The 27,382-nt window shown below is 45.1% G+C and overlaps 1 protein-coding gene across 1 annotated transcript in view; it reads left to right on the top strand.

Annotated features, from left to right (window-relative positions):
* PHLPP1 (PH domain and leucine rich repeat protein phosphatase 1) overlaps window positions 1-27,382 on the top strand; it is a 479,370-nt gene that overhangs the window by 331,508 nt on the left and 120,480 nt on the right. Inside the window, exon 10 of the mRNA XM_086965387.1 lies at window positions 15,076-15,276. Coding sequence (XP_086821513.1) covers window positions 15,076-15,276 — 201 coding nt within the window. The remainder of the gene's footprint in view (window positions 1-15,075; window positions 15,277-27,382) is intronic.

The following is a 27,382-nucleotide window of genomic DNA, read 5'->3' on the forward strand; positions in this document are numbered from 1 at the left end:
CCTCCCCCATCACCACCTGTACCTCCCCCATCACCACCTCTACCTCCCCCCATCACCACCTCTACCTCCCCCCCATCACCACCTCTACCTTCCCCATCACCAGCTCTACCTTCCCCATCACCAGCTCTACCTCCCCCACCACCAGCTCTACCTCCCCCACCACCAGCTCTACCTCCCCCACCACCAGCTCTACCTCCCCCACCACCAGCTCTACCTCCCCCACCACCAGCTCTACCTCCCCCACCACCAGCTCTACCTCCCCCCATCACCACCTCTACCTCCCCCATCACCACCTCTACCTCCCCCATCACCACCTCTACCTCCCCCATCACCACCTCCACAGTCCCCTCCTCATTCCCCTGCATCTCCATATCCCGACCCTCCTGATGCTACACCTCCAGGGTCACCAAGATCAAACATGGGGGATTAGGAGAGCTACTAGGGGATCCTGACCCATGGTATACATATGATACGGATCCTATGACGCCAATTGATCTGGATCTTTACCTAGCCCACCCCTCCACTCCCCTCCTGAAGATGCTAGTTCTATCCAACAGGTCATTGCTAGAGCATCTACCTATCATGGGGTTGAGCTACACAAAGCCTCTTTGGAACAAGATTTCCTCTTTGATACCCTCACATCCACACACAAAGATGCGGTTTTTGCCTGTGCTTTCTGCATGTTATGACATGCTCACAATATCTTCAAAGAGTCAGTATGTGCCAGAGTTATTAAGCCTCTTTATACGTGGGCGGGGGTGCCACCAGACTCCATTATGCCCAGTACTGCTCATAAAAAAAGCCACCAGCCAGACAATTGGGGATACGCCACCTCCTGAAAAGTAGAGTAAGCGTATTGACGCACCGGGAAAAAGAATAGCAGCGCAGGCAGCTAATCACTGGCAATTCCCAGGCCATTCTAGCTCGTTATGGTAGGGCTCATTGAGATGAGATGGAGGAGCTACTACAGTATCTCCTTGAGGACCATCGTAAACTAGGAGGACAAATTGTTGCAGAGGGTCAGACCATCACCAATAATTCCATCAGGGTTGCCCTAGATGCAGCGAATACAGCCTCTAGAGGTATCAGTACCAGCTTGCTTCTTAGGAGACCTGCTTGGCTCAGATGCCTGGTTTCAAGCCAGAAGTCTATCAGGCAGTTGTCAGCCTGTCCTTCGACAAAGAACATCTTTTTTACCCACAGGTAGACAACACCATAGATAAAATGAAGGACACAGGCACTGCTAAAGCTATAAGAGCATTGCAAACTAGTGCACCTAGAGGCTCCTTTCGTTGCTCCGAGGGCGGATATAAATCCATCACCACAGATGCTTTCACTTATCAGCAAAAGCAGGGCAAATCCATCTATAGTAATTGGCAATTTCAGGGGCTCCATCAGAGATGTTCACAATAAAGAAAGGGGCAGTGGTGCCTTCGTATGTGGAGCAACATCCATTGCAAAACAGTGACTACTTCATCCGTCACCCGACAACACAAGACCTGTAGGGAAGACTACAATTTTTTCACCCAGTCTGAGAGTTCATCGCCACAGACCAATGGGTACTAGCCATTATCCAACATGGCTGCTGTCTGAAACTCATTACCATACCACCCAACATCCCACCTTGCATTCACAGGATCACCTAGCACTTCTCAAACAAGAGGTCAAAGCCCTTCTCAGAGGGGTCATAGAACCAGTCTTTCATCAACAAGGCACAGAAGTATATTCACTATACTTTCTGATTCCACAAAAAAGACAGGTCTCTTAGACCAATCCTAGACCTCAGACCTCTCAACCACTACATCCTATTAGAACACTTTCATATGGTTTCCCTACAGGATGCCACTTCACCTCTACAACAGGGCGACTTTATGGCAACACTAGACCTAAAATACGCTTACTTTCATATCCCCATACATCCTGCTCACCGCAAATACCTCCAGTTTGTCATAGCAGGAAAATACTACCAATTCAAAGTACTACCTTTTGGGGTGACCACAGCACCGTGAGTGTTCACAAAATATTTGGCAGTAGTTGCAGCACATCTAAGAAGATAAAACATTCACTTATTTCCTTACCTGGCCTATTGGCTCATCAAAGCCAGTACCTACATTCAGTACCAACAGTACACTCAGTTGACGGTGCATGTTCAACACAGCTTGGGATTTACAATAAATGTTCCCACGTCTCTTCTTCCAACTCTCCAAATTCAGCCATACCTAGGAGCAGTCCTCCACAGTGTCGGTATTAGTATATCCCAATCTAGCTCCAGTTCAGAATTTTCCAAAAATTCACCCACTTTTATGTTATGTTATCCGGATTTATTACGCGCGCAGCTGCCCCAGCGAAGGGGCGTCCTGGCGCGAGGACAGAACCAAGGGGACCGGACAGAAGGAAAGAACACAACACAACAACAACGGAACTAAGGCGCCAAGGGGAAAAGGAAGGTTTTTACTGCTTTCCTAAAAGCGAGGAGCCCCTCAATGGCCCGGATATGGACAACCCAACTTATGTCTCACAGTTCGTACTGTGATGCGTCTGCTGGGAATGATGGCCTCTTTTATTGCCATATTCCAACATGCCAGGATACTTATGGGTCGAGATATGGAGATCAGAGCCCTCTCGTCTTTCAGCTCAATATCAACCGTCTGGAGCGGAGGGCCATTCGCTTGGCGCTAAAAGTCTTCTAGCCATCATTCTTGGGGAGGCTGGTACTGGAGCTCACAAACACCACCACTGCCATGTGGTAGTGCAACAAATAGGGCCTGGTGTGGTTGTGGACAATGTGCCAGGAGGCCTTGCACCTTTGGAAATGGATGGACCGTAACAGTATTTCATTGTGGTGAATAACCTGGCTGGCACCCTGTGGGAGCGCATGTCTAATATACAGGCGAGGAGACTGGATGAATTTGCGAACAGGTAAAGTTTTATTTTCAATAAGATTAGGTTCAGGTAAAACAGATGTCTGGGCGTCGCAATAATCCTCCTCAGGTGAGTCTTCCTCTTTAAGTATTGGGGCGGAGGGCGATGGTTCAGGCTCCTCGTCTTCGGAGTCCAAGGGTGTTCCCTGGAGGCTCATAAAAGAGGAAAAAGAAGGAGCCGTCAGACACCAGTTTCCTAAATATCAGTGGGAGGTAACCCATCACCGCACCGTGGATGTGTTCAGACTTAGTCCCAAAATAGGCTTGAAATCAGGTTTATGGAAAGGAAAAAACTCGTGAGGGGGGGTTAAAGAAAAGAAGTAGGAAGCCCGTGTCCTTAAAGTAAGATGTTTAACCCCAATAAACACTATTCGAGGCAGACTCGGGCCCTCTCAGTATCATGAGCACAAAAAGACATTAACCAAATGCAGGGTTTTTCACGGGTCGCTCATACATCAATAGGCATTAGCATGAACAACAGTGCAATCTACCACCTAAATTACGCTCCTCCCGCAACCCTCCGTTACCTTCCCACCTCCCTCAAATCCTTGTGGTAACCCCTCACTCACCGGCCCCTGCTGCAAACTCTCCTGAGTCCACGGCCGCTCTTCAGCGTCCTCCGGTGGAATCCACCACTCTTCACTCCAGGGCTCGTCCGTGTCTTCTCCCTCGATTTCTCCTCTTCTGGGCTTCTCCAAGCTGTTCACTCCGCAGGGAATTTCCTTCTTCGCTGCTCCCACCGACGTCTTCTCCCGCTTTCCAGCTTCGTGTAGATGCCCGCCCTCTTCCTCGCAAACCGCCGATTTCATTGGTCTTCCATGATCGCTTCCGGGGTTGCCGTCATCCTCTTCCGGGTCCCGACTCCCAGCTCTTTGTAGGGAGACGAAAAGACGGCATGGATTCGGATCGGGATTTTCCTCGTTCGGATCCTGAGCCTGAGCACGATGATTTCCAGCCCATGGGACCGCCTCGGTGGGTACTTCCTCACACACCCTCAGTGCTAGAGTGGAAAAACTCAGCCGTCTGTGCTTAGTGGATCACGAGGAACAGTTACACACCGTAGGTGGCGCAGGGTCTCTTCTGCAAATGAGGAGAACCTAGGCTAGATCCGTTTGCCACCAGCAAGGACGGGGAATATCAGCACTTCTGCACATTGGATTCTTTAAGGCGTCTCACTCTGAGACTCATTCAGGAGTGGAACTCTGATTTTCTGTATGCCTTTCTGCAGATACCACCCCTGCCCTGAGTTCGCAAGAAGAGCAAGACAGACTGGACCCAAGTCATCCTAGTGACTCTGAATTGGGCACAGAGGGTATGGTATCCAGAACTCCTGCGCTTGAGCATATGACCTCAGATCAGGCTGCCCTTCCAGGAGGACCTGCTGTCGCAGCACCAGAATAGAGTTCTGCACGCACGTCTAGTCCACATTCATGCATGGACATTGAGCGACAACAGCTGAACACCTTTGACCTTCCCCCAGAGGTGGTTGAAATCATCTAGGCAGCCAGGAGTCCCTAGACAAAAACTGTATACGCCTGTCGATGGGACAAATGTGTGGGTTGGTGTTGCGTGCGCCAGGTACACCCCCACAGGCCTTGCTCTGGGCACAATTGAGGATTATCATTTATCCCTCTCTGCCTTCATGCTCTGGGCACAGTTAAGGGTTCTCTTTTGTCTCTCTTGCCCTTCTTACGGTGGTCTGATCACCCTTTGTTGTTTAAATCACCAGTTGCAGTGCTATTCCTGATAGGGTTCCAACATGTTTCCCCTTTCTCCATTTGTAATGCCTAATGGACCTAAATCTTGTCCTAACTTATCTGATTTGCACTCAGTTAAAGCTTCTCCAAAGCTGTTTCTTACTGCTTCTTACCATCAAAACTATCTTCCTGGTTGCCATCACCTCCGCACAATGCAAGTGGTTTTCAAGATGACTGTAGTCATCCACTGTACACCATCACCTTCTCCTATAAGCTAGTTGTGTGAACTAGGACAACCTTTCTACTTTCTATCAACGGTTGTGATGCCCTTCAGCTTCGGCCATGCCATCAATCTGCTGGCGCTCTGTGCTTTGCCTCACTTCTCAAAGGAGGAGGAGAGAGGTCATCGCTTGGAACCCAAGAGAGCACTCAGCTACTACATTGATCACATCAAAGGCCACTGGGTGGACGGCCAGCTTTTTGTGGGGTTTGCTGAACCGAGTAAAGGAAAGGTGGTGCAGAAGCATACCATCTCACGCAGGATCATGCTCTGCATGAAGATCTGCTGTGCACTGGCAAAGATGCAGCCTCCAGGAGGCCTGCAAGCCAATTCTACTTGGGCCAACTCTGCTTCCACTATGTTAGCCTGCAGAGTCCTAGACATCTTAAAAACAGCTGTATGGGCAGCTCTCCATATGGTCACGAAGTACTATTGTCTGTACAATCAAGTCTGATTTGAAAAGCGCTTTGCTCACTTGGTCCTACAGTACTTTCTAGTTTGAGTCCTTCACAGCCCACTTTCGTTCAAGTACCGCTTTGGTATATATTCAGAAAGGTGAGGAATCTGTGGCTAGAAGTCTATTGTAAGGTCAAGTTACTTACCTTTGGTAATGCTCTTTCTGGTAAAGATTATTTAGCCGCTAACACATTCCACCACAGCCACGCTGCCACCACTATTTTTGCAAGCTTAGTACCCGTTCGATATCCGCCAGGTTGCAACTTGAGTGCAACTGTCTTGACAACCAGATTTAATGGGAAGGGCATTTTGCCCATTCAGTCCTGATTGACTGGTTTTTATCTGAAAAATTCCACAGATCCACAATTTGGGAGGTATTGTTTTGAAATCTGTTCAGAAGGGAAGGGATCTACAGTTAGAAGTATCCATTTGTTATTGCTCTTTCTGGTGAATTCTCTATCTAACCCTAGATTTCTCATTCTCCTTTTGCCTCCCTGTTTTGTGCAATTGTCATTTTCTCCATCTGAAAATATCCAAATTTGAGATCTGCACACTGGTACATCCGACTTGTGCTTTGCACCAGAGGATACAGACAGTGTCGAGAAAAAAGTGGATGTCTGCACGCATGGCTGGCACTTGCATGCTTCTCAACCATCACTTACGGTAATGAATGAGGTCAGTGGTCACACACAGTGCTACTTACCAGCTCGCGGGGACTAGGGTGTACAAATCTTTGTGATCTAGTGACTCTCCCCGGGGCATTCACAAAGCGAGGAATGTGCAGTTGGTCAGAGAATCTTAGAAAGACTGTTACCAGAGGTAAGTAACTTATTCCGGTATACAATTCAGTTCTTTCTTAAACATGAATGACAACTTGTGATGGAGTATAGTACTTTAGGTTGCAGAGTTTCACAGCTCAAACTACTTTTAAAGTGTTACTAGTTTTTACTCAATTCAGTGGTCCTGGCTTAAGCTTGAGAGCTGGGAGGCTAAGCTAGCCACACTTTTCCCTAATGCATGCTCCATCTGCAGAGCCATCTTGCAACAGCCTCATAGACAATCAGCCACACCTGGTCTCTGCCACATTAGTGCAGAGTTGTCAGTCTGTCTTAATTGAATCCCTACCTTAAATTTTGTCTACCTCAAGCCACTTGAATAGGAAGGTCAGAGTCTGCTCCTTCTGGAGGCAGTTTTATACTTTTATTTTAGAGAATTGATTTGCCTGTGTAGAGCCCTGTCATGACAGGCATTTTCCTCTGCTATTGCTTTAATTCCCACACCCATTGTCTAAAAATCAAATATACATATTCTTTTAACATCAACATTTCGCAACTTAATATAAACAGCCTTCCATTTTTAATTTCTGTGCACTTTTTATTTTTTATATTGATTATCAATTTTCAACCTACTACTTTGAGAACTTATATGTTCGTAGCACATAAGGCTGTAGTTACATGCTCTTGCCATCTAGTGTTGGCCTCAGAGGTCAGTTATTTTTCTTCGAAGAAGTCTTTCCAGTCGCAAGGTCTGAGTGACTTCTCTTCTGGATGTAGATGCACATGGTCACGTAATCTCTATTGTTAGATTATTTATCTCTGCCATCGGGTTTGGATGTGATCCAGGGTGCTCCTGGTCTTGACTAGTTCCCTGTTGTGGCCTCGAGCCTGCTTACTTCCATTCCTGTTGTGAGAAGAATCTTCGACGCAAACCTTTTACTTGCAGCGCCATTTCAATCGACTAGTGTCTAGGCCCTTTTGGCCTCCGTGTGCTCCAAGCTCCTTTCGGAGAATGAAGACGCTCTTGAGTTAATGGAATGGAAGCCCCTTTGGAGATGCACCTAGTGTTACTTATCTCTAAGTATTTCTGGGCCGACTTCCATGCCATGTGCACCATGTGCCACTTGGCACACCATGACAGGAGCTGCTGCAACCTCTTTTCGGTGTTCCACAGCAATAAAACCCTATGACCGCGGAGAGAGAAGTGGTGGACATAGAGCAGATTGGCCCAGTCCACTTCAGAGATGCCTGTCATCTAAGGTGCTGCTGATTGCCTGGGCATTGAAGAAGCGCAAGAGGAGGTGCTGGGTGAGTAGCCTGAGCTCCCTGCTCCTTAGCCCATCCCAGAGTACATTGACTCAGATTCTTCTGAGTACAGTGAGGAGTTCTCCCATAAAGAGGAAGAAGACTCCCTTGCGGATGCTCCATCCACTTCGGTTGGCGCCGGTCCATGCATGAGTACTGTTAATATCCCCGTTCCCATCATCCTTCATAAGAGGCTGTATACTGTAGCCAACCACTGCCCCTCTAGGGGAACGGGAATCAAGCCCAATGCCCAAACTACTGCCACTTTCATTTGCGCCTTCACCCTGTAGTGCTGATCGACACCAAATGAAGGGCTTGGAGCCTAGGAGTGACCCAGCTAAAAGCCTCACAATGCCCCGGCCTTGAAGGTGGCGACATCCCATTGGATTTCTAAAGCCAAAGGCTGCCCAGCTTTAGCCACCCTTGCAGCTACAGCCACCCTTGCCGCCGAAGTCTGCCACCCTTGATGGTAAGGAATGCCCCATCCTGGAGAACCTTCAGCATGAGCTGGATGTGAGACAGGGGAAAATCTACCCACGCACCAGCAAGATAGCAGCATCTGGCAAACGTTTGCCCCTAAAGCGTAAGCTGACTGCGGAGGATACCCAGACATCACTAGAGGCCTAAGGACAAACCCTCTCTTCCTCCATCTCCCACACCACCTTCCCCTCCATCTCCCACACCACCTTCTCCCTTATCCCTCATAGGTCTCCAAAGTCTTATTCCAACACTGGAAGCCAGGCTCTAATTCGCCAGCTGAAGATTTCGCACTTGTCTACCCTGGTGTTTTAGGTTGGTAGGGTTGCGACGTGGAGCCTCCCAGTGACTATGATTTAGAGCACGTTCTTGTCCGGCTCAAACCCTCCAGACGATACTATATTGTTAATCAACGTGCAGCAGCCTACCATGAAGTGGAGATGCACACTACTCTCAAGGAGAACATCTTCCTAGTATAAATGCTTTTAAAGACAACGTGGGCTGTCTTAATATCTCCGGAGGCTCAAGTAAATCACCAATTCTGCTCCTGAAATCTTTAAAGAGATGGTCAAACCTCACATGGTCACCCCATGCATTGGGAAAAAAGTACTTACTGACCCCTTCTGTCCTGCTCTACATCGAAGGTCATGTCCCACTCAACTCTTTGGTATTCTTCACCACAAAGAAGAGAGCAGCACGCAAGCCACTTCCCAGAACCCTCCAGACAGCAAAAGGGCTATTACCAGCAGGGTACAGAGGGTTTACGAGGGCTCAGAGGCAACCGCTTTGTGTAGGGGTAGAGGCACTACCAGTAAGGGAACATCTACCTCAAAAAACTGATTTGCCACGTGCTGCCTAAATCACCCCACCCTTCCCAACCCCTCAAAAAACCTGTCTGGGGAGACTTTAGGTATTTCTTCCCCATTAGAAGGGTCTTGTCCACAGTCGAGCATGGCTAATGCCTAGAGCTCCTTGCCACCTAACCAAGCATTCCTTAGCACGCACACCTTGAGCCCCAAACCTCACACGTTGCTCCACAAGGAAGTTCAGGCGCTCCTGTCAAAGCAGGACATTGAACCAGGGCATGGGCACCTATTCCTTATATTTACTCATCCCCAAGAAGGATGGATCCCTCAGACCAAAACTCCACTTCTCTCCTCTCCAGATGCCCCTGGTGATACATGCCCGGCCCGGGTGTTGGCTGCAGTGGCAGAATCAGTGGCAATAGAGGTTTTGCAAATAATGGCCATATCCTTTAAAACATCTAAGGTTCCCGAGGAATGGAAACAGGCAAAGCTTCTTCCCTTGCTGAAGAAGACGGGTGCTGATCCTGCTGTGCCGGGCAACTATAGACCTATTTCCCTGCTTCCAGCCATGGCGAAAATTGGAGAGAAACTTGCTTTTAGTCAGCTGAATGCCTTTGTGGAATCCTCTGAGGCCCTCCATCCTGCCCAGTCCGGCTTTAATGCAGCACATAGCACGGAGTCAGCTTTGGTGGAGATCACAGAGGCGATTAGGGAGTGTTTGGACAGTGGCGGCAGAGCGGCTCTAATTTTATTGGACCACTCTGCCGCGTTTGACACTGTCCCGCACTCACTCCTCCTGACTCGATTAGCTGAGATTGGTGTGCTGGGCTCAGCACTAGAATGGGTGAAATCTTTTTTGTCCAATAGGTCCCAGCAGGTTTGGATCCCACCTTTTTCTTCCTCGGCCAAGCCTCTTACCACTTGGGTACCCCAGGGGTCCACATTGAGCCCCTTGCTTTTTAATGTGTACCTTACCCCGCTTATAGTGATGGCTGAACAAATGGGGGCCAAAATTATAGCGTATGCAGATGATACGCAACTTTTATTTACATGGCCTGTTACAGCACTCTACACTGCGGTCATTTGTTCCTGTCTTTCTTCGGTTTTTAATTGGTTAGCAGCGGCACAGCTGAAATGCAACGAAGACAAAACAGAAATTTTGTTGTATGGACAATTTCCGCCTAATTTCAGAGACCTCTTGTGGCCTCTAGATTTTCCCCAGCCAAGCTCAGTTACCATCCCTGCAAAGAACTTGGGAGTATGGTTTGGGGAGGATCTGAGATTTGAGGCACACATAAAAAAAACTTACAGGGGTGTGCTTCGGATCTCTCAAGGCTATGAGAAAGTTCGTTCCATATCTTCAATCTTCAGCAAGAGAGTCGGTCGCGAGGGCTTTAATACTATCACGGCTCGACTATGCCAACTCTCTTCTTAGTGGAACCCCAGCCAATCTAGTCGCCAGATTACAGATCATCCAAAATGCGACGGCGAGACTTACTGCAATGTGCCCAGTAGAGAGTGTACGAATCCATCTGAAAGAACTACATTGGCTGCCAATGACTCAAAGGATTACTTTTAAAATAAATCCTAACACTAGCATTTAAAGCAGTCAATGATCTTGGGCCTTCTTATCTGAAGAAAAGATTCAGCCGCTACACCCCCACTCGATCTCTACGCTCAGCTGATTGTAATTTACTGAGTGTACCCCACTTTTGGCGAGTGCGCCTTGGAGGCCAGTCAATTGCTGTCCTTGCGGCTTCTGCCTGGAACACTGCCTTTGTTCTTGAGTTCAATTCAGAATTTTGTACCTTTTAAGAAGGCACTGAAAACTTATCTTTTTAGATTTGCTTATTAGACTTTTTTAAATTTCTTCTGTTTCCTTTTGGCCACCTGCTTGTTTTTTCCTTTCGCGCCAGGATACTCTGGTAGTAACAGAGCGCGTTATAAAACAGCAAAACATAAATAAAATAAAAATAAAATAAATACATCCTGCCAGGGCATTTTCACATGGTCACCCTTCATGATGTTATCCCCTTTCTGCAGCATGTCCAACCTCAACTGGAAGGATGTCTACTTTCACATACCAATTCATCCAGAACTTTGGAGCTATCTCTGCTTCATGTGGTCCACACTACCAGTTCAAAGTACTGCCCCTCGGTGACAGCACGCTTAAATAGAAAGGCATTAAATGTGTTCTCCTATATCAACGCCTTGCTGATTAAGAGTGAAAGCAAACAAGAATGCGCAGCTCACACCCAGGCCACAGTTTGCTTCCTTCACAGCTTGGGGTTCACAGTAAATGCCACAAAGTCCCACTTGAACCTCTTCAGGTTGAACCCTTCCTAGCGGCAGTCTTCAAATTTGTAGTCTGAAAAGCCTTCCCCAGCTCACAAAGGTTGAAGATGTTAAAAAAGTGCTGCCTCTTTTAAGCCAATCAATCATCTTTCAGGTCTCACTGTAATGTGCCTCTTAGGAATGGTGGCTTCATGCATTGCAATAGTGCCCCATGCCAATCTGCATATGCACCTGCTTCAGGAGTGCCTCTTAAGCCAGTGGACACAAGCAGAGTCACATGGAGGATCTAGTGTTGATAAGGGCCAGCACCCATCGCTCTCTGCAGTGATGTAACAGTAATAATTTGTTGCTGGGCTGGTCCTTTGCAGACCTTGTTCCGCAGCTGACCATCAACACAAACGCATCCCTATCCAGCCAGCCATACTTAAACAACATGGCAGTCCAAGGTCTGTGGCCACCTAATCCGCGGGGTCTCCACATCAACTGCATGGAGCTGTTAGCCATTCTACTAGCTCTGGGGACATTTCTCCTTCAGATCCATGGCAAGATGGTCCTGCTGCATACCGACAACATGACTGGGCATGTTCTGTCTGCAGAAGCAGAGAGGCACTCACTCACCTCGGCTATCAGCCCTAGCCCTCCAGATTTAGCACTGGGACACCCCTCACCAGGTCATCTCCTGGCAGAGTACCTATCTGGAGGGGACAACAACTTTGCAGGCTTGCACAGCAGAATGCAGCAACAAGTCCACAAGTGGGAATTACACTCGCAAGTCCTGCTCCCTTCCACACCCCAGCCCATGGACAATGCTGCAAATTAATTGGTCAGGGATTTCAGCCTAAGCTTTTCAGGCTCTCCCACAGGTTCCATACGTGGTTAGGAAGCGGAGCCAAACATCCATCACACTCATCTTGGTGGCTCCGACATGGACCAGACAACCATTGTTCTCCACCCTCCCCAAGATGTCCATTGTCCCACATAATAAGCTCCCCACAGCCTGGACCTTCTCACTTAAGATCACACCAGTGTCAGGCACACAACTCAGACACCTCAACCTAGCTATTTGGCTTCTGAAGTTATAGTTTGTTTACCAGATGTTACTGCAGGAGCGCTTGGACATACTCAAATGAACCTGTAGACCCACCACATGCACCTGCCCTGCTGCTAAGTGGAAATGTTTCGTACATTACTGTACCCTAAACAACATTAATCCATTCACCCCAACAGTGTAGGACATTATTTCTTACCTCCAACACCTATAAAGGTCGGGCTTGGTTTATACATCAATCATGATACCCCTGGGTGCTATTGCTGCATATATGCAGAACAGGGAACACTCTTCTCTCTTCAAAATCCCTGTTATCAAAGTCTTTATGGAGATCCTTAAGCAGGTGAACAAACCTAGCGAACCTCCTGCCTCAGTCTGGCTCCTTAACATTGTCCTTATCCGGCTGATTGGGCCACCCTTCGAGCCCCTGCATTTACCACCCCTGCAGTTCTTCTTTGAAGTTCGCCTTCCTTTTCACTATCACTTCACTCAAAACTCAATAATGAATTGCAGAACTCCACACTTCAGGAACCCTTTTTTCAAGTACCCAGGTAAAGAGTGGTTTCAGAACTAATCCACATTTTTCCCAAGGTGGTCTCTTTTCTACCTCAACAGTTCCATTGAGCTTCCAGTCTCAGTAGCTGCAAGAGCACTCCAGATGCATTATGTTGAGCATGCTCTTATGTAGTACATTGGCAGGACCAAATCCTTTTGTAAGAAACCACAATGTTGTTGCTTTCTCCCAGCCTCAAAGGGCACCCCATTTCAAAGGCAGGGATTGCCAGGTGGATCATTAAATGCATGTCTTCCTACTATGCTAAAGCTAGAACCACCCAACCTTCCCGCCCCAGGCCACATTCAAGCAGGGAACTACTATGGCCTTCCTGGTGAACTTACCCATAGCAGGCATCTGTAAAGCTGCCACTTGGTCCACTCCACACACTTTTACAAAACATGATTGTGGAACATCCTATCAAGACGGCAGGCCAGATTTGGGCAAGCTGTTCTCAAGACTTTGTTTCAGACCTTCGCACCATCCACTGGCTAGCCACACTTGGGGAAGTACTGCTTTTAAGTCTATGCTGAGCATGTGTACTCTAAAGATTTTTTCAAAGAAAACCAACTTGCAGCATCCAAGCCCAACATTAGGCACAGCATTCAGTGTTTAGAATCCTCTTTTTTGTCCCATACTGCTTAACACCGTAGTTCTTTTAGGTCTTGCCTGAGACCGCGCATGCTGTCTCTTCGAGACATTTAGTAAGTGGCTTTCAAAAAGTGCCACCAGAGGCTTTTGCTGGCCTACAGCTTGCGTTCACAAGCTCGTTTGTGTCTTCCATCACTGTGAATGCTCATGATTTCACCCGGTGCACACACCATCAGTCGTCCGTGCACGCTTTCACCAGGCACACACACCCCCAGCCCTCCGTGCACGCTTCCACCAGGCACACACACCACCAGAAGTCATTGCACGCTTCCACAAGGCACACACACCACCAGCCGTCAGTTCACGCTTTCACCAGGCACACACACCACCAGCCGTCGGTGCACGCTTTCACAAGGCACACACACCACCAGCCGTCGGTGCACGCTTCCACCAAGCAAACACACCACCACACGTCAGTGCACGCTTTCACCTGGCAAACATACCACCAGCCGTCAGTGCACGCTTTCACTGGGCACACACACCACTAGCCGTCAGTGCACGCTTTCACTGGGCACACACACCACCAGCCGTCAGTGCACACTTTCGCCAGGCACATACACTACCAGTCGTCAGTGCATGGCAACAAAAAACAAACAATCATTGGCATAGCCAATAAGTCTCGCTTTTTGGACCCAATTAATGTTTAGTTATGCAGCAGAATATCCTTGGTGCAACACCAACTGTTGCATGGCTAAACACTTATTAGGTCCCAAATGCAAGAGCTTGTTATTTGTGCTTTTCCTTTATACCACAGCTCTCATTGCCTTTGAGTGCTATCGTAAAAGATCTCATGCAGTCAATTGCTGGGGGCATTACTTGAGGGTTTAGTTTGACCTTTGTCTTCCCAGATTCGTGATTTTATACTTTTATTAGAAAGGCATAAAGCACCAGAGCGATTGTTTTGTACAAAATCCTCTTAAGGAGAACCTAATTCTATACCTTTACGAGAAATAATTATAATTTTTCATCATCCTATAAATCTTTATTTTGGCTAAAAACCATACACATTTACAATGTTTTAAAGAGGCAATAAACTGTTACCCATAATTACATGGTTAATAATAAAGAGACCAGCTTGAAATATACATATAAATACAATTTAAATCCAAGAACATTTAGGGCATTTTTAGCAAGAACCTAAACACACATGAAATTCAATTAATGAAAAGATACATGCTGCAAATTTATAACCATTATGAGAACATCTTGCCTTGTACGTTTTTTTCTCAAGCTGCAAATACAATGGACGTATTTTGCCTAACTACAAACAATAACATCTCGTCAGTCTTCAAAATCTTTAATGCAGTAGCATGTTGCTTAACCCCCACAGTGTGGCATACCAGAACAATCCATTTCCTATGAGGCAACATATATACCGTGCAAACACATCACAAGTTACCTTTTCCTTGGTCACATTACAAGCCACTTAGCATAGGAAAGGAATAAAATATCCTTCATGAAGTTTTTCCCCAGATTTCGCACCCCTCAAAAAAGGCTGGTATAATTTGTGATGGTGCATCAGATAGATTGTTCTGTTGCAAAGACTGCCATTGCACTTGAGTTTTTCTGAAAATAAGGCAATTGGTTTGGTCTCACTTAATGTATGTAACTGTCATCTGGATTTGGTAATGATTTAAGTTAAGTTCTGATGAGTCTGTGACTTTAAATAATCTCCACATTGCTCTCCCCAAAGGGAATGGCTTTAAAAACATGTGTTTGTACTACTCCAACTGCTGAATTATTTACAGTGGAAGATTAATTTAATTGTGGTCATTATCAGTGTTTTTCAGTGATACTTTTTTGTTTGCAGCTTGAGATGTTTGAATGTGTCTGCCAATCAACTAGAAGCACTTCCTCCTGCCACCCTTTCTGAAGAGACGAGCAGCGTATTGCAAGAGCTGTATTTGACTAATAACAACCTGACTGATAAATGCGTGCCCTTGCTCATTGGTCACACACACCTAAAGATCTTGCATATGGCTTACAACCGTCTGCAGAGCTTCCCAGCAAGGTAAGGACGTTTTGTGGTCAGACTTCCTTACACTGAAAGAAAGCTGTGCTTCAGTCATCCTGCTCATGTTACAAAAATATTCTCTGCTTCCAGCCTTCTGTACAATGTCTTTGCAGCAGAGCGTCAACATCTGTGTGACTAGCAATCAGAGGGGCCATCCTGCCTTTCTGGAAGAAGTCTTGTGGTTTCTGAGAATTTAATTTGATAGAAGTGTGAGGTCTTCTCTTTCGGTCCTGTAACAGTCTGTGGTTACTGGGCAGTATCTATTATAGCTACCGTATTTTCCAGCTGGAGTACTTGGGCTTTATGTATTATTGGTTCCCAATTAGATGACATGTTTTCTCTTTCAACACCTATCTCTACAATATTAGCGCAATGTATCCTTCAGTGCCAACCCTTAAAATGTGACGGTAGGGTTGGAACTCAAATACAGTATGCCGTAGTAAGTACACACTATAATATCAATGTCTTGGAAGAGTTACCACTTGCAAAATGGGATCATGTGGGAAATGTAGGACTGTTGCAGATAGCCCCAACATGGAAAACTTGAAGGTCCTGGCACCATGTAGGGATGAGATTTGACCCTTAACTTAAAATAAACAAGCATTAGCAATGTAATAGGCCTCGCATTATTAAAGTTTGAGCGATTGGTGTTGCATTATTCAGCAATGACAATAGCTAAATTTTTAATAATGCAAGACCTATTGCATTGCAAATACCTGTTGTTTTTCTTGTTAAACTCGTGCTGCAAGGGACGTGGAATGAATGTGCTGCTGCACCCAAAGTCATAAGACCCAGGAAGGGCTTATCAGGGCTAACTGTGCTAGACGATGGATTTAGGATCTAAGGAAGAAGTTACTGATCTGGCACAGAACTACTTGCCACTGTCACTAATTCAGCTACTACTGCGCAGGAGCAACCACATAGTAGTACCTGGCTGTGTGAAAGGCCTGTACTAGGAGTAGGGTGCACAATGCTGATAATGTGAAACCTTGACATCTTTAGGGAATATTTCTTAAAACTTAGCAAACTTTAGTATCTTCACAAAGTTGGTGATTTTTAAAAATTTTTTTTTTAAAGCAAGCACATCTCAAAACATTTTTTGAGTGTGGAAAGGACAGTGCAGAATGACTTTTTATAGAAGAATTGAAAACTCTCCAACAAAGGCATGTGAATGTGGCAAACTTTTCAACTTGACAAGAGCAGCCGACTGCTTCTTTAAATTTTACACCTACCTACTTAAGTAGTGTAGGGGAAAAATGAACGATACAGAAAAATGAAGAAATCTGGTACTCTGCAAAGGTTCCATCAGGGAGGAAGGAGGTGGAATAAAGGACTTCTGTCTCTGTGCAGGGCAAACTGAGCATACTTAAAAGTTAAAAAGACGCTTCTTTCCTTCCGTTGCTTCCCTGAGAAATGGAACCAAAAATGAACAATCCAGCGAGTGGTGCGCACGAGCCACAGGAGACGTGCTTTCAATTATCGCGCCAGTGTCTGGGCCTATTGGTGTTGGTGTGCGTAAAAGACACCAATATAGGCCGTGGGCGGAGCAACGCGCCCGTCCTTGGCCAATTGCGTGCAGTCTTTTATAAAAAAGATGCACACAAAGGTCAATGGGGTAGCACAAAAGGAATCACACACGCACAAGCGTGTGCGATTTCTAGGTCAGTGCTAAAACCCTGTTTTTCACTCACTAAAGGTCTCGTGCTGCGAGCACTGCTGCGCATTGCAACGCAGTTGCGAGACCTAAGCAGAACATTTTAACATAAGGACTGAATGGCTGCTGTTAAAGGGTTCTGCTAGGTAAATGATCATGTTCAGTGATAGTTATATCAATAATCCCAGGAAACTCCCTCAGACTCGTCAATTACTACTAGGGCAGTTTGTTTGCACAGGTTTGTTGTATGCGAAGCTTTACAATACGGGGGTCTCCAAGCTCCTGTGCAAGTAACAGGCGCTATCTGACCATTTAAGTATCCTAGTAGTGACCCCACAATGGTCCTACCTGATGTTCAAGGTGGCAACTTGTTAAGGAAATGTGTTGGTGTCACATGGCTAGTACTTCAAGGGTGTCACAAACTTCGGCATCCTATTTGGTGACCCATAGCTAGTTGTTGTCAGGTTCTGAAGGTTGAAAGTGACCTTTATGAACTGGGGCCTTGCTCTTTACTGGTTGACACCCTCTTGAAATGAACAGCACTCTGACTTTACGGTTGGGGTACACTCGGGCCACCTGACCGTGATAATTCTGGATCCTTGGGGCATTAGGCAGTGGTTGAGTTGAGGGTGGCATTTATGGGTACCTAAAGTGAATGTGGGGAATTGCAGTTTATCTTGGCCTTTCACAAATTCAAGACAAAATGCTCGAAGATATTTTCTCTCAAAGTTTTGTCTGTGCATGTCTCAGGCAGCTGTTTTTTTTTTTACTATCCCCAGCTTACAGTATGAACACATATCAGATGAAATTGTTTGGAGGTGAAGAACTAGATAATTTATCAATAACTTGCTTGTTGGGCAGGTTGAATCAGAACAATAAAATTCCACCTGAATTGTTAATGTGTCCTCCCATTCTGTATGACCCCTGCAAAGACACTATCTGCGAGAGTCCTTTGCTATCTAACTAAAACTTCATTCGGAGTAAAGCACTGACATGGTTGTTGGATGTAGAATGTGGAAGGTCCCATATGTAACTTAACACGTGGTTAGCCAACCGAAGTTTAGCAGTGTTGGTGTGATCGTGCAATTAAGGTTGAAGTAGCATTACTCATAACGTGCATGCAGATGTGTTAGATTCTGGTATACTAAAGTCTGGTTTACATCACAGTATTCTGAGCAACTATTTCGCAATTAGCTTGCACAAACGCTTCAATAAATACATCGTAATTAATTTCCATATGTTACAAAAATGTTTCTTTGTTGGAGTGTCAATTTCCATGTTGTTAAAAAAAATCTTAAATATTTAACAGTATGTATTAGGAAAATTGAAATCAAGCAAACGTGAATAAATGAGCATTCTTGTTTAGTTTGACAATAGTTGTGGCCATGCATTGAATTCCTTCAGGTAATAGTGTTTGATGGAGGGAATCTTGGAGAGGGCACATTTGTGCCTCTTCACAACCTGGCATTGGTGTGGCTTGGGCTGCATTTGGGATACCCAGTCCCTAACTGTGGTTTTAATCCACCAATTTCAGAAATAGAAAAAGAAAACTTCGCGAAAAAGCTTGTATTCAGATTTCTTCAAAAGTGTTCGTGTTTTCGATTCCTCACATCTGGCCATAGTGTGTTACCGGGTTGTGCACCAGTAACACATTTATTTTTGCTTCCACCAGTTTTCTGGTTGAATATGGATTTTACAATCCGATTTGCTTGTGCTTCTTCTCAGACTTAGCTAGTATGCATACACACGCGGAAAAGCGTCTTGGCAGCGAGACTCAGGCTGCTGCATACATGGAAACTTCCTATGGTATTTTGCATTTCTGGTACTGACAGCGATACACACGGTTGAGTACCTTTCAGCAAGATCTCCCGTTTTCACCCGGTAGCTGGGACGGAAGTATAACCGGCGGAGAGCATACAAGTCGCTGAAACTACTGCCTTTGGAGCCCTGATGAAGTCGTGGGCGACGTGCCCTGACGAAACACGTGTTGGCTGGGCGATGTGAAACACGTGTTGGCTGGGCGATAAAACCGATTTGAAGAAACACTTCTATCAAGACTTCGGCTGCATATGTTATTTGTGTTGCTTTCATGTTGTGATTACTTACAGTATTTATAGTGCCATAAGTTGACGTGTGCACAGATCTATGTTGTAACAATGATATATGGATCTTGGTCCTAATGGGAGGTTAAAGGTTCTCCTCCTTTCTGTGGCACCATCATATAAGTTACTTAAGAACATAAAGTTGTGTTACACATAGGAGGCACCATTTTCTGATCGACACGACAAAAAGCCTGTTTCTTGCCTTAGCTAGCTATGTAACTTCTGTAGTTGGTTAAAGCCAACACCCTTGCACAGTTTGAAAGCTGAACAAACAGTTTGCATTTTATTCTTTGTGCCAGAAGTGAAGCTCTTTGTGGGATGAGTTATTGTGACAGATTCAAACATAGCCTGACTGCTTCCAAAGCACCAGTACCCCATGTAAGCTGTGTGGTTGTATTATTAAAGAAAAGGTATGATCCTTAAGCTGATACTTTTTTATACAATGGAAGTTTAATGTGCAAATAAGAATTTTTGTATCAAACCGAATCCAAAGGTTTTAGTGGCTCTGGACATGATTGGGGATCATGCCCATTTCCTCTGGTCACTTAGTGTACTGGTTACCTGACAATGTTGTTCTTCAAGCCATTGAGTGTTACTTTCTTACAACCAAACTTGTTTCACACAGATGAAAATGCAATTTTTCTGATATCATGGTTACCTACATGGATGTGGACTTTAATATCATCCGCTTACATTTATTGAGATGAGTATTGTTTTTTTGTAAGTGATAGGACCAGAGCATTGTCAAAGATAATTTATAAATACTTCAAAGTTTATGCTCAGTATTGGAAATTGTTAATTGACGTTCTTGATGACATGACATAATTTTGGTGTGCCTTCTATTTAGAGGATTTGGATCTCACGCTTGCATCACAGCTGCTTCAACATTCACCATCTTGGTGGCCAGCATGCCCGTTGACTAAACTAAGTCTTAGAATAAGGATTCCCAACTTTTTTCATTTAGTAAGCAATAGTTGTAAGTCACTTGAAGTAGTGAGCAACATTGGAGACTCGCTAGTATGCATCAGCATTCAGGGTTGACAAAATGCATCACAAATTATGATGGTATTACACCTAATCTTAAAACTCATCATGCTAGTTTAAATTACTTAACCTCATTTCTTTGTACAGCAATTTCTAGACTGGTTTGTCAGTCTCACTGAAAAGATTATTGCTTATGAGGAGCGTCATAATTGCAAAGTACCAAAAGCAGTTGACTGTAGACCGTAGACCATAAAACTATACTGGAGATAAGGGCAGTGTATTTTCAAATGTTCCATTTTGAGCACCCTCTGTTCCAAATGCAGGTCAGTGGTGAAAGGTGTCTGAAGCCAGGAGCCAGTCATGGTATGCAGAAGACACAATGTCATTTTGAGGGACATCCTTTTGTTATGGACAACCATAAGAAATTATATTGTAGCAAATCTAGTAGCATCCAAGTTGTATTTTTAACCATATATTGAAGTCTTGAAATAAACCTATATATGATCTGATATTTCTGGCACCAAATTCTGATTTTCTTGTTGGCTTCCTTGGGAAGTGCTGCAAAGCACTGAGGTCAGAGTTGCAAAAACAGTGACAGTACCCTCTCTGGCTTTAGTACCACGCCAAGCATGCACACATAATACATTGACCAAATTGAGATCCACATCAGTACCATTGGCTGCTTTCACGGAAGAGGTATTGTGGAATGATTTCAAGCGAAAAATGATGTTCAAGTTAGGCTTTCCCAGTTACAACAAGAAGTTTTTTTCCCCCGTCATCTAGCACAGTCTGCCAAAAGGTTTAGAGCAAGAAGATATTTGCCTCTCTGGAAATAGTTGATTCTCTTTGTGGTGCGATCATGAAAGTATTGGTGCTTACGTTTTTTTCATTTAGCGATAGCAGTCATTCATCAGAGCGGTTTAACAAATTCTTACTACGTGGTCATCAGTTACTTAAAGAACCAAATCTGGTTCTATTTGGAGTTGCTATAAATAATTTAAATCATGGCTCAGCGTACTTTTGTTCCGAATGTGAGGTCATACAAAATGAATAAGTACATTTCCAGTCATAGGTTGGTGGTACACCTAGTTGACATCACACATTGTTACTTCAGGACACAACTTTCAGGTGCTATCGTGATCTCGCTCTACTTCCAGTAAAGGAATGCCCAAATGTTGGGTGGGTTGGGAAAGCATTCACCTCAAATTGAGGCAATGTGTCCCAGATACAAGGTTATAAACAGCATTTCTAAATTCAGTCAATAACCAAAGGATTGGCTCAAAAAGTGGGTTCTAGAGCAGAAATAAGAAAAACTATGGAGGTATATTACAAAATTCAAAGGTACAATACCGAAATAGTAAAATGCATATGCAAAATTAGTCTTTCAAATGCATAGAATCCTTGCCACTGCTATCTCGGATCTCTTTAAGGACAGTAACCCAGACTTTGGGTTTCTCACGGAAACGTGGATCAAACTCTCAGCGGTTCCAGCGATCGCCCTAGCTCTCCCACCCGGCTTTCGAATTCAAAGGCTTGATAGGCTAGAACGAGCGGACGGAGGTATAGCTATAATTCATAAAGAGCAGATATCCGTTACCATACTCGACCAGCTCTGCTCAGAATTATTCAAATGTCTTATTTTTAAACTTGATCTACACCCCCAAAAAAGTTGGAAAGGGGCCCTGGTTTACAGGCCCCCAGGCCCAATACACAACTTTAATAGCCGCCTTTTAGAATTTACCTCCCCCCATATTGTCGCTACCCGCAATTTCCTGCTCCTAGGAGATTTTAACATTCACTGCAAAGACTTAAATAACCATGATGCAAGAACCTGTCTAGAGGTCTTGGCCTCCTATGGTCTCCTCAAACTCAACAACGACCCCACTCATCTAGCAGGGCACACCCTTGATCTTATTCTTTCTAACTCTCAACACATTGAATATAGAGATACTCTCCCTCTTACTTGGTCAGATCACTCTTTAATAAACTTCCATCTGACAAGCCCCTCCATCACATCCTCTCCCATACCCCCCACAGATAGATGGTACAGACCTTGGCATAAAATCAAAACTCACCACCTTGCCTCCCCTTTTTTGACATGGGACATTGACACTCGCAATTTCAATGTCGAACAACAACGACACCATTTTAATAACATCATCTTCTGTGTCTTGGATGAAGCAGCACCTTTAAAACCGGCTACTCACACCCAAAAAGTCTCTAAAAAACTGGAACGCACATGGCGACTCTCCCATCTAGAACAAGACAAAACTAGATACAAAAGCGCCTTAGCAGCCTATCACAATAACATTAGAACCGCAAGCAAAACCCACATTACTCAGCAACTGGAGCAGGCTGATCTAACTCCAGGGCATTATTTAAAATAATGAAGGCCTAGTCTAACCCATCGGTATGTGATACCGTGGAATCCCCCTCGCAATCCCTATGCAATTACGTTGCGACACATTCCACTCTTAAAATTGATTCCATCTACCAGAAAATTATCGCAGCCACTACTCTTTCCCTTCCCTCCACGGTCAACCCTCCTGATACACACACCACATCTGCCCAACTCCACATCTTCCCCCAACTTCAACAGGTGGAAGTCATATTCCTTCTAGAGAATATGAAATCAGGCTCACCTATGGATACCATCCCTGCCAGGATTTCTGCCAAATTTGCGGAACAATTGGCCCTCCCCATTTGTTCTTTTATTAACTGTTCCCTCAGCGAGGGTCACCTCCACCCTGCTTGGAAAGACGCTCAAATTAAACCTATACGCAAAGACCCCAAGATCCCTACCACTGAAGTCAGTAATTATCGACCCATATCTCTTCTACCCCTACAGTCAAAGCTCATTGAGAAACACATCAATAGACACCTGTCAGATTATTTGGAGACACACCAACTTCTGGATATTTCTCAATCAGGGTTTCGGGCTAAACATAGCACCGAATCTGCCCTTTTTGAGGTCACTGACAACATACACATGGCTGCTGACAATGGTCAGGCAGCACTCTTGGTGGTGCTTGACTTGTCAGCAGCGTTCAACACTGTCTCCCATCACATCCTTCTGGAAAGACTACAAGACATAGGCATTCGGGGGTTAGCACTGAAGTGGATCAACAACTTTCTGACAGATAGAACACAAACAGTCACTATGGGATCTTTTACATCTGCCACTACCAAGGTGAGCAAAGGGGTCCCGCAGGGCTCCTGCCTAAGCCCGACCCTCTTTAATATTTATGTCGCCCCTCTGGCCAGACTCATGAGATCTTTGGGATTCACTCCAATTTCATATACAGATGACACTCAGCTCCTTCTAACATTTGATAAAAACACACCCAACATCGAACTTTTGTTCTCGGAAGGCATGAAATCAATTGCTGCCTGGATGCGTAACAACTATTTGCAACTTAATGGGGGCAAATCTGAAATCATGTTGTTTGGAGGAGCTGCCACTTATTGGTCACCTACATGGTGGCCGGAAGAGCTGGGAATCACGCCTACCCCCAAAGAAGTGGTCAAGAACTTGGGTGTCAGGATCGATCACAGACTCACCCATAACACACATGCCAATACTACTGCAGTTTCCTGCTACTATATTCTTGGCCTCCTGCATAGGTATTTCCCCCTCCTACCTTCCTCCACAAAAAAACGCTCATGCAGGCCCTGTTATTGAGTAGGCTTGACTACTGCAATGCCCTGCTGTTTTCAGCCAACGACAGCACCATTAATAAACTCCAGGTGGTGCAGAATACTGCTGCCTGACTCACTACCACTGCTCCATCAAGAACACCCTCTGCACCCCTCCTAAATCAACTTCACTGGCTCCCCCATAAAGAAAAGGGTACAATTTAAAATAGGCTGTATTATTTACAAAGCCCGTAACGGCAAGGACCCCTTGTATCTCGCGAACAAGCTCTCCTCCTACACCCCGGCACGAATTCTCCGGTCCAGCACTGAGCATTTGCTCACCATTCCCAGAATCAAAAAGGCACATAGCGGTGGCAAGGCATTCTCCTATCTTGCCCCCCTATTTTGGAATAACCTGCCTTCTCAGTTACGCTCGGGACTCAATCTGGCCCAATTTAGAAAGATTCGAAAAACCCACCTCTTCTAATCCTCCCCATTGCTCTGATGTTACTCACCGTCCTCCGCGCCGAGATACCCTCATGGGGGATTCAGCGCTATACAAATCAATAAATATCAAATATCAAAGACTCTCAGTAATGGGAACAATCGGAAAAATCCATAGTAGACTAAGTTCCAATTGTTCAGCAAAATCTGTTAGAATTCGGGCAGTATCCCTATTGGAAGGCAAACCTAGTTTTGCTCGACCCTAAATTCAAAAGTTTATTTAGCCAGTTTCTCCATGAGAAATAAATCAATCTGCAAATCATGATGCAAGCAAATAATTAAATGTTTAACAACTCATCTTAAAGTAATCCGAATCGTAATATAACCCTATCACCTTAAAACTAACCCACTATGTGAATAATGGTTCAGTACTTCTCACCAAATTTTGTCGGGAGGTTTCGGAACAAACTAGTTACATAAACAACAGTGAACCATTGTGAATGAATGCAATACTGCATGAAAGCGAAAGGTCCGTGAAAATTGTTACTAAAGCGTCCCTAGCAGGCTCTCTTAGAAAACGGTGTTACTCAGAAATAAGCAAATCTACATGTGGCTGCTCATAGTATCAGGCAGAAATACAAACAGAAAATGAACATGATACAGCATCCATTTTGGACAAGATGGCTCTGAGACGTAACAGAGGCCCTGTTAGCCTAAGCCAGAAAAGCACACGTTAACATGTCGTAGGAAAATTGTTTCAATTGTTATATCTACATTTTATTTTACTTGTGTGAATTTAGGTGTAGGCTAATTGCCCTTCACATGGTTATGAATGCACATGTTAATTAAAATGCATGAAAGCTCTAACAACTTCCTTGGACTTTTGAAATATGAAGTACGGTGTGGTCTGCCTAAAGTGAAGATATTTTGGTGCAGTACATAGTTATGTCTGGTGCGAAGCTAATGTGTATAGTGAGTCCTAGGTCATTCATTGCCGCAAGCACAAATCTCATACCGTGGTGCGGCTGAGCAACCATCATATCCGTTTGGGTTGACTATCAGTAGTAGAGTGGTCATGGCTTAAATGGTTTAAGTATCATGCACCAAATTTTTGTTTGGATGTGTAATTCAATATATACCAAAGGTACCAGAGGGTCTAAGGTAAGTATGCCCACATACAAGAAACCAAACCAGGACTCACCCTTACAACCAAGTAGTGACACAGAGAGCTCTCCGTGGATGAGGACAAGTACCCATCAGTCACCATTCGGATCCGCCCTTCATCATTTGGGGATTTTGTCCGTACCACCCGTCAGAGGTTTATCGGTGCTCTCTTAGGAGGTCAACCCGGTGGTAGGGGGTAGCCTCACTAAAATAAGAGGACGACAGTGTGGTATACCACTTGATGTAAGTAAGTGGTAAATGAAATGGGACTGGGGTGTGTAGTGCAAAAGAGAAAGTGAAGGAACAAAAAAACCAAAGGGAGTGGATTTAAAATTGGTTAGGGCTAAGCACCCAACAATGATTTTATTCCAATTGTGCTTACCGTACCAATGTTAAAAGCAATATGCCTGCTCACTGACCAATGATGTGGACAGCCTCAGGGCAGTGTGGTCGACTAGTTTCAGCAATTTGGCGACTTATTATGTCAATTGCTTTCTTCAGGACCGAAAATATCAAAAAAAGCTACTACACCATGTGAAAGAAAGTGAGTAAAAGAAAGTAACACCCTAAAGAACACACAACAAGTGCAAACAGTCACCTGGATGTTCTGGGTGTCCTTACAGTCTGTACACACTATAGGATGTGGATGAGAGAAAATGGTTTACAAGTAATAGAGGGCCAAATAGTCTAACCATAAATATATGTTTTAGACTGCAACATTACAGTATATTGTCAATAAGCACTACCTTAGTGCAAACTAAGTACAAACACATTTGGAAAAAAGTTTTAAATGCCAAAGGTAGATAAACTCTTACCTAGACGTGTAAGGTAAGAGGGCCTCACCCCACCTGGCTGTGGCTCAGGGGAAGAATGAAGCACCGCTCTAGGAAACATGTAGAACACACATTAATACATCACTTGCACGAAGTAGAAACATAGACAAAGTCGCCCCTCAGTTTTTTTGGCAAACAGAGCACGGTCAGCTAGACCAGTAGCAGTGATAAGATGGTAAAAGAGCACTGCAGGGCACTGTTATTCACCCACTAGCACACACGTAAGAATCCTCCTTACCTAACCGTCGGTACTCCTGGCCGGCGTCCTGGCCATCTGGGGAGGTACCGACCATTGGCGAGGCGGTGTTAATATCCTCGCTCGTGATTGAGAGAGGTCACGTGGGGTAGCGCGCTGGCAAATGACTAAAAGCGTTGGAGCGGCGTCATATGGCATATGTTTTGCCGATTAAGCTTGGTAAACAGGGACGCCGCAGGGAGCTCTCGTCACCGCCCTGTTGTTAGGTGCGCAGAGATTAGACGCGTGAGCATCGCGTCTCTCTCGCGTATTACCATTGGACAGCGGCTCGGCTCATCACGTGGGTCACGCGCCTATCAGGAAGGCTGGAAGCTCGGCTCATCACGTGGGTCACGAGCCTATCAGGAAGCGTGTAAGGCGCTCGCGCCTGTCAATAAACTTGTAAGCTGCTCGTAACGGACCTGCATACTGTCGCCACAGCAACGGGAATAACAGAGAGGAGTAAACAAACAACTACTGTTAAAGGAGACTGAATAAGCGTGTGCTGGACATGCACACAAAAGAATAATGTTATTCATAAACACTGATGGTAAAGTAACATGGGATAAACGGGCTGCAGTAAAACGAAGCCAATGAGATTAAACTGAAGGTGTTGGTGGTATCAAAGCACACTATGCCATAAACCCAGAGACTGAACAAAAAAATTGCCTATCTCATCAAGGCTCAAATAGTGATAGGGTGACATGTCTCACTGGTAACATTCCTGTGGCTTATTCATACTGATATTAGCGTAAGTGACCTGAAATGTAGAAGATCACAAGGAGGACCACGGGATGTCATCGTTAAGTCCCTCTTTGTGTGTCTTCAATTTCAGGACCCATCTCTGTTCTTTTTTTAACAGATAATTGGCCACATCTGTGGTATGTGCTGGAATGAACGGCTGTTCTAGGACAGTCCAAAGGAATTCAGTGGCTTGGTGTTTCGCTTCCAGGAAGTGAGTAGTTAACTTGGTGGCTTGTCTGGCACAACGGATCGTGCTCTTATGCTCTGATATCCGTGTGCGGATCTTCCTAGTGGTCATGCCCACGTA

The sequence above is a fragment of the Lissotriton vulgaris genome, chromosome 4_1, assembly GCF_964263255.1.
Source record: "Lissotriton vulgaris chromosome 4_1, aLisVul1.2, whole genome shotgun sequence".
In the NCBI taxonomy this organism is placed as follows: Eukaryota; Metazoa; Chordata; class Amphibia; order Caudata; family Salamandridae; genus Lissotriton; species Lissotriton vulgaris.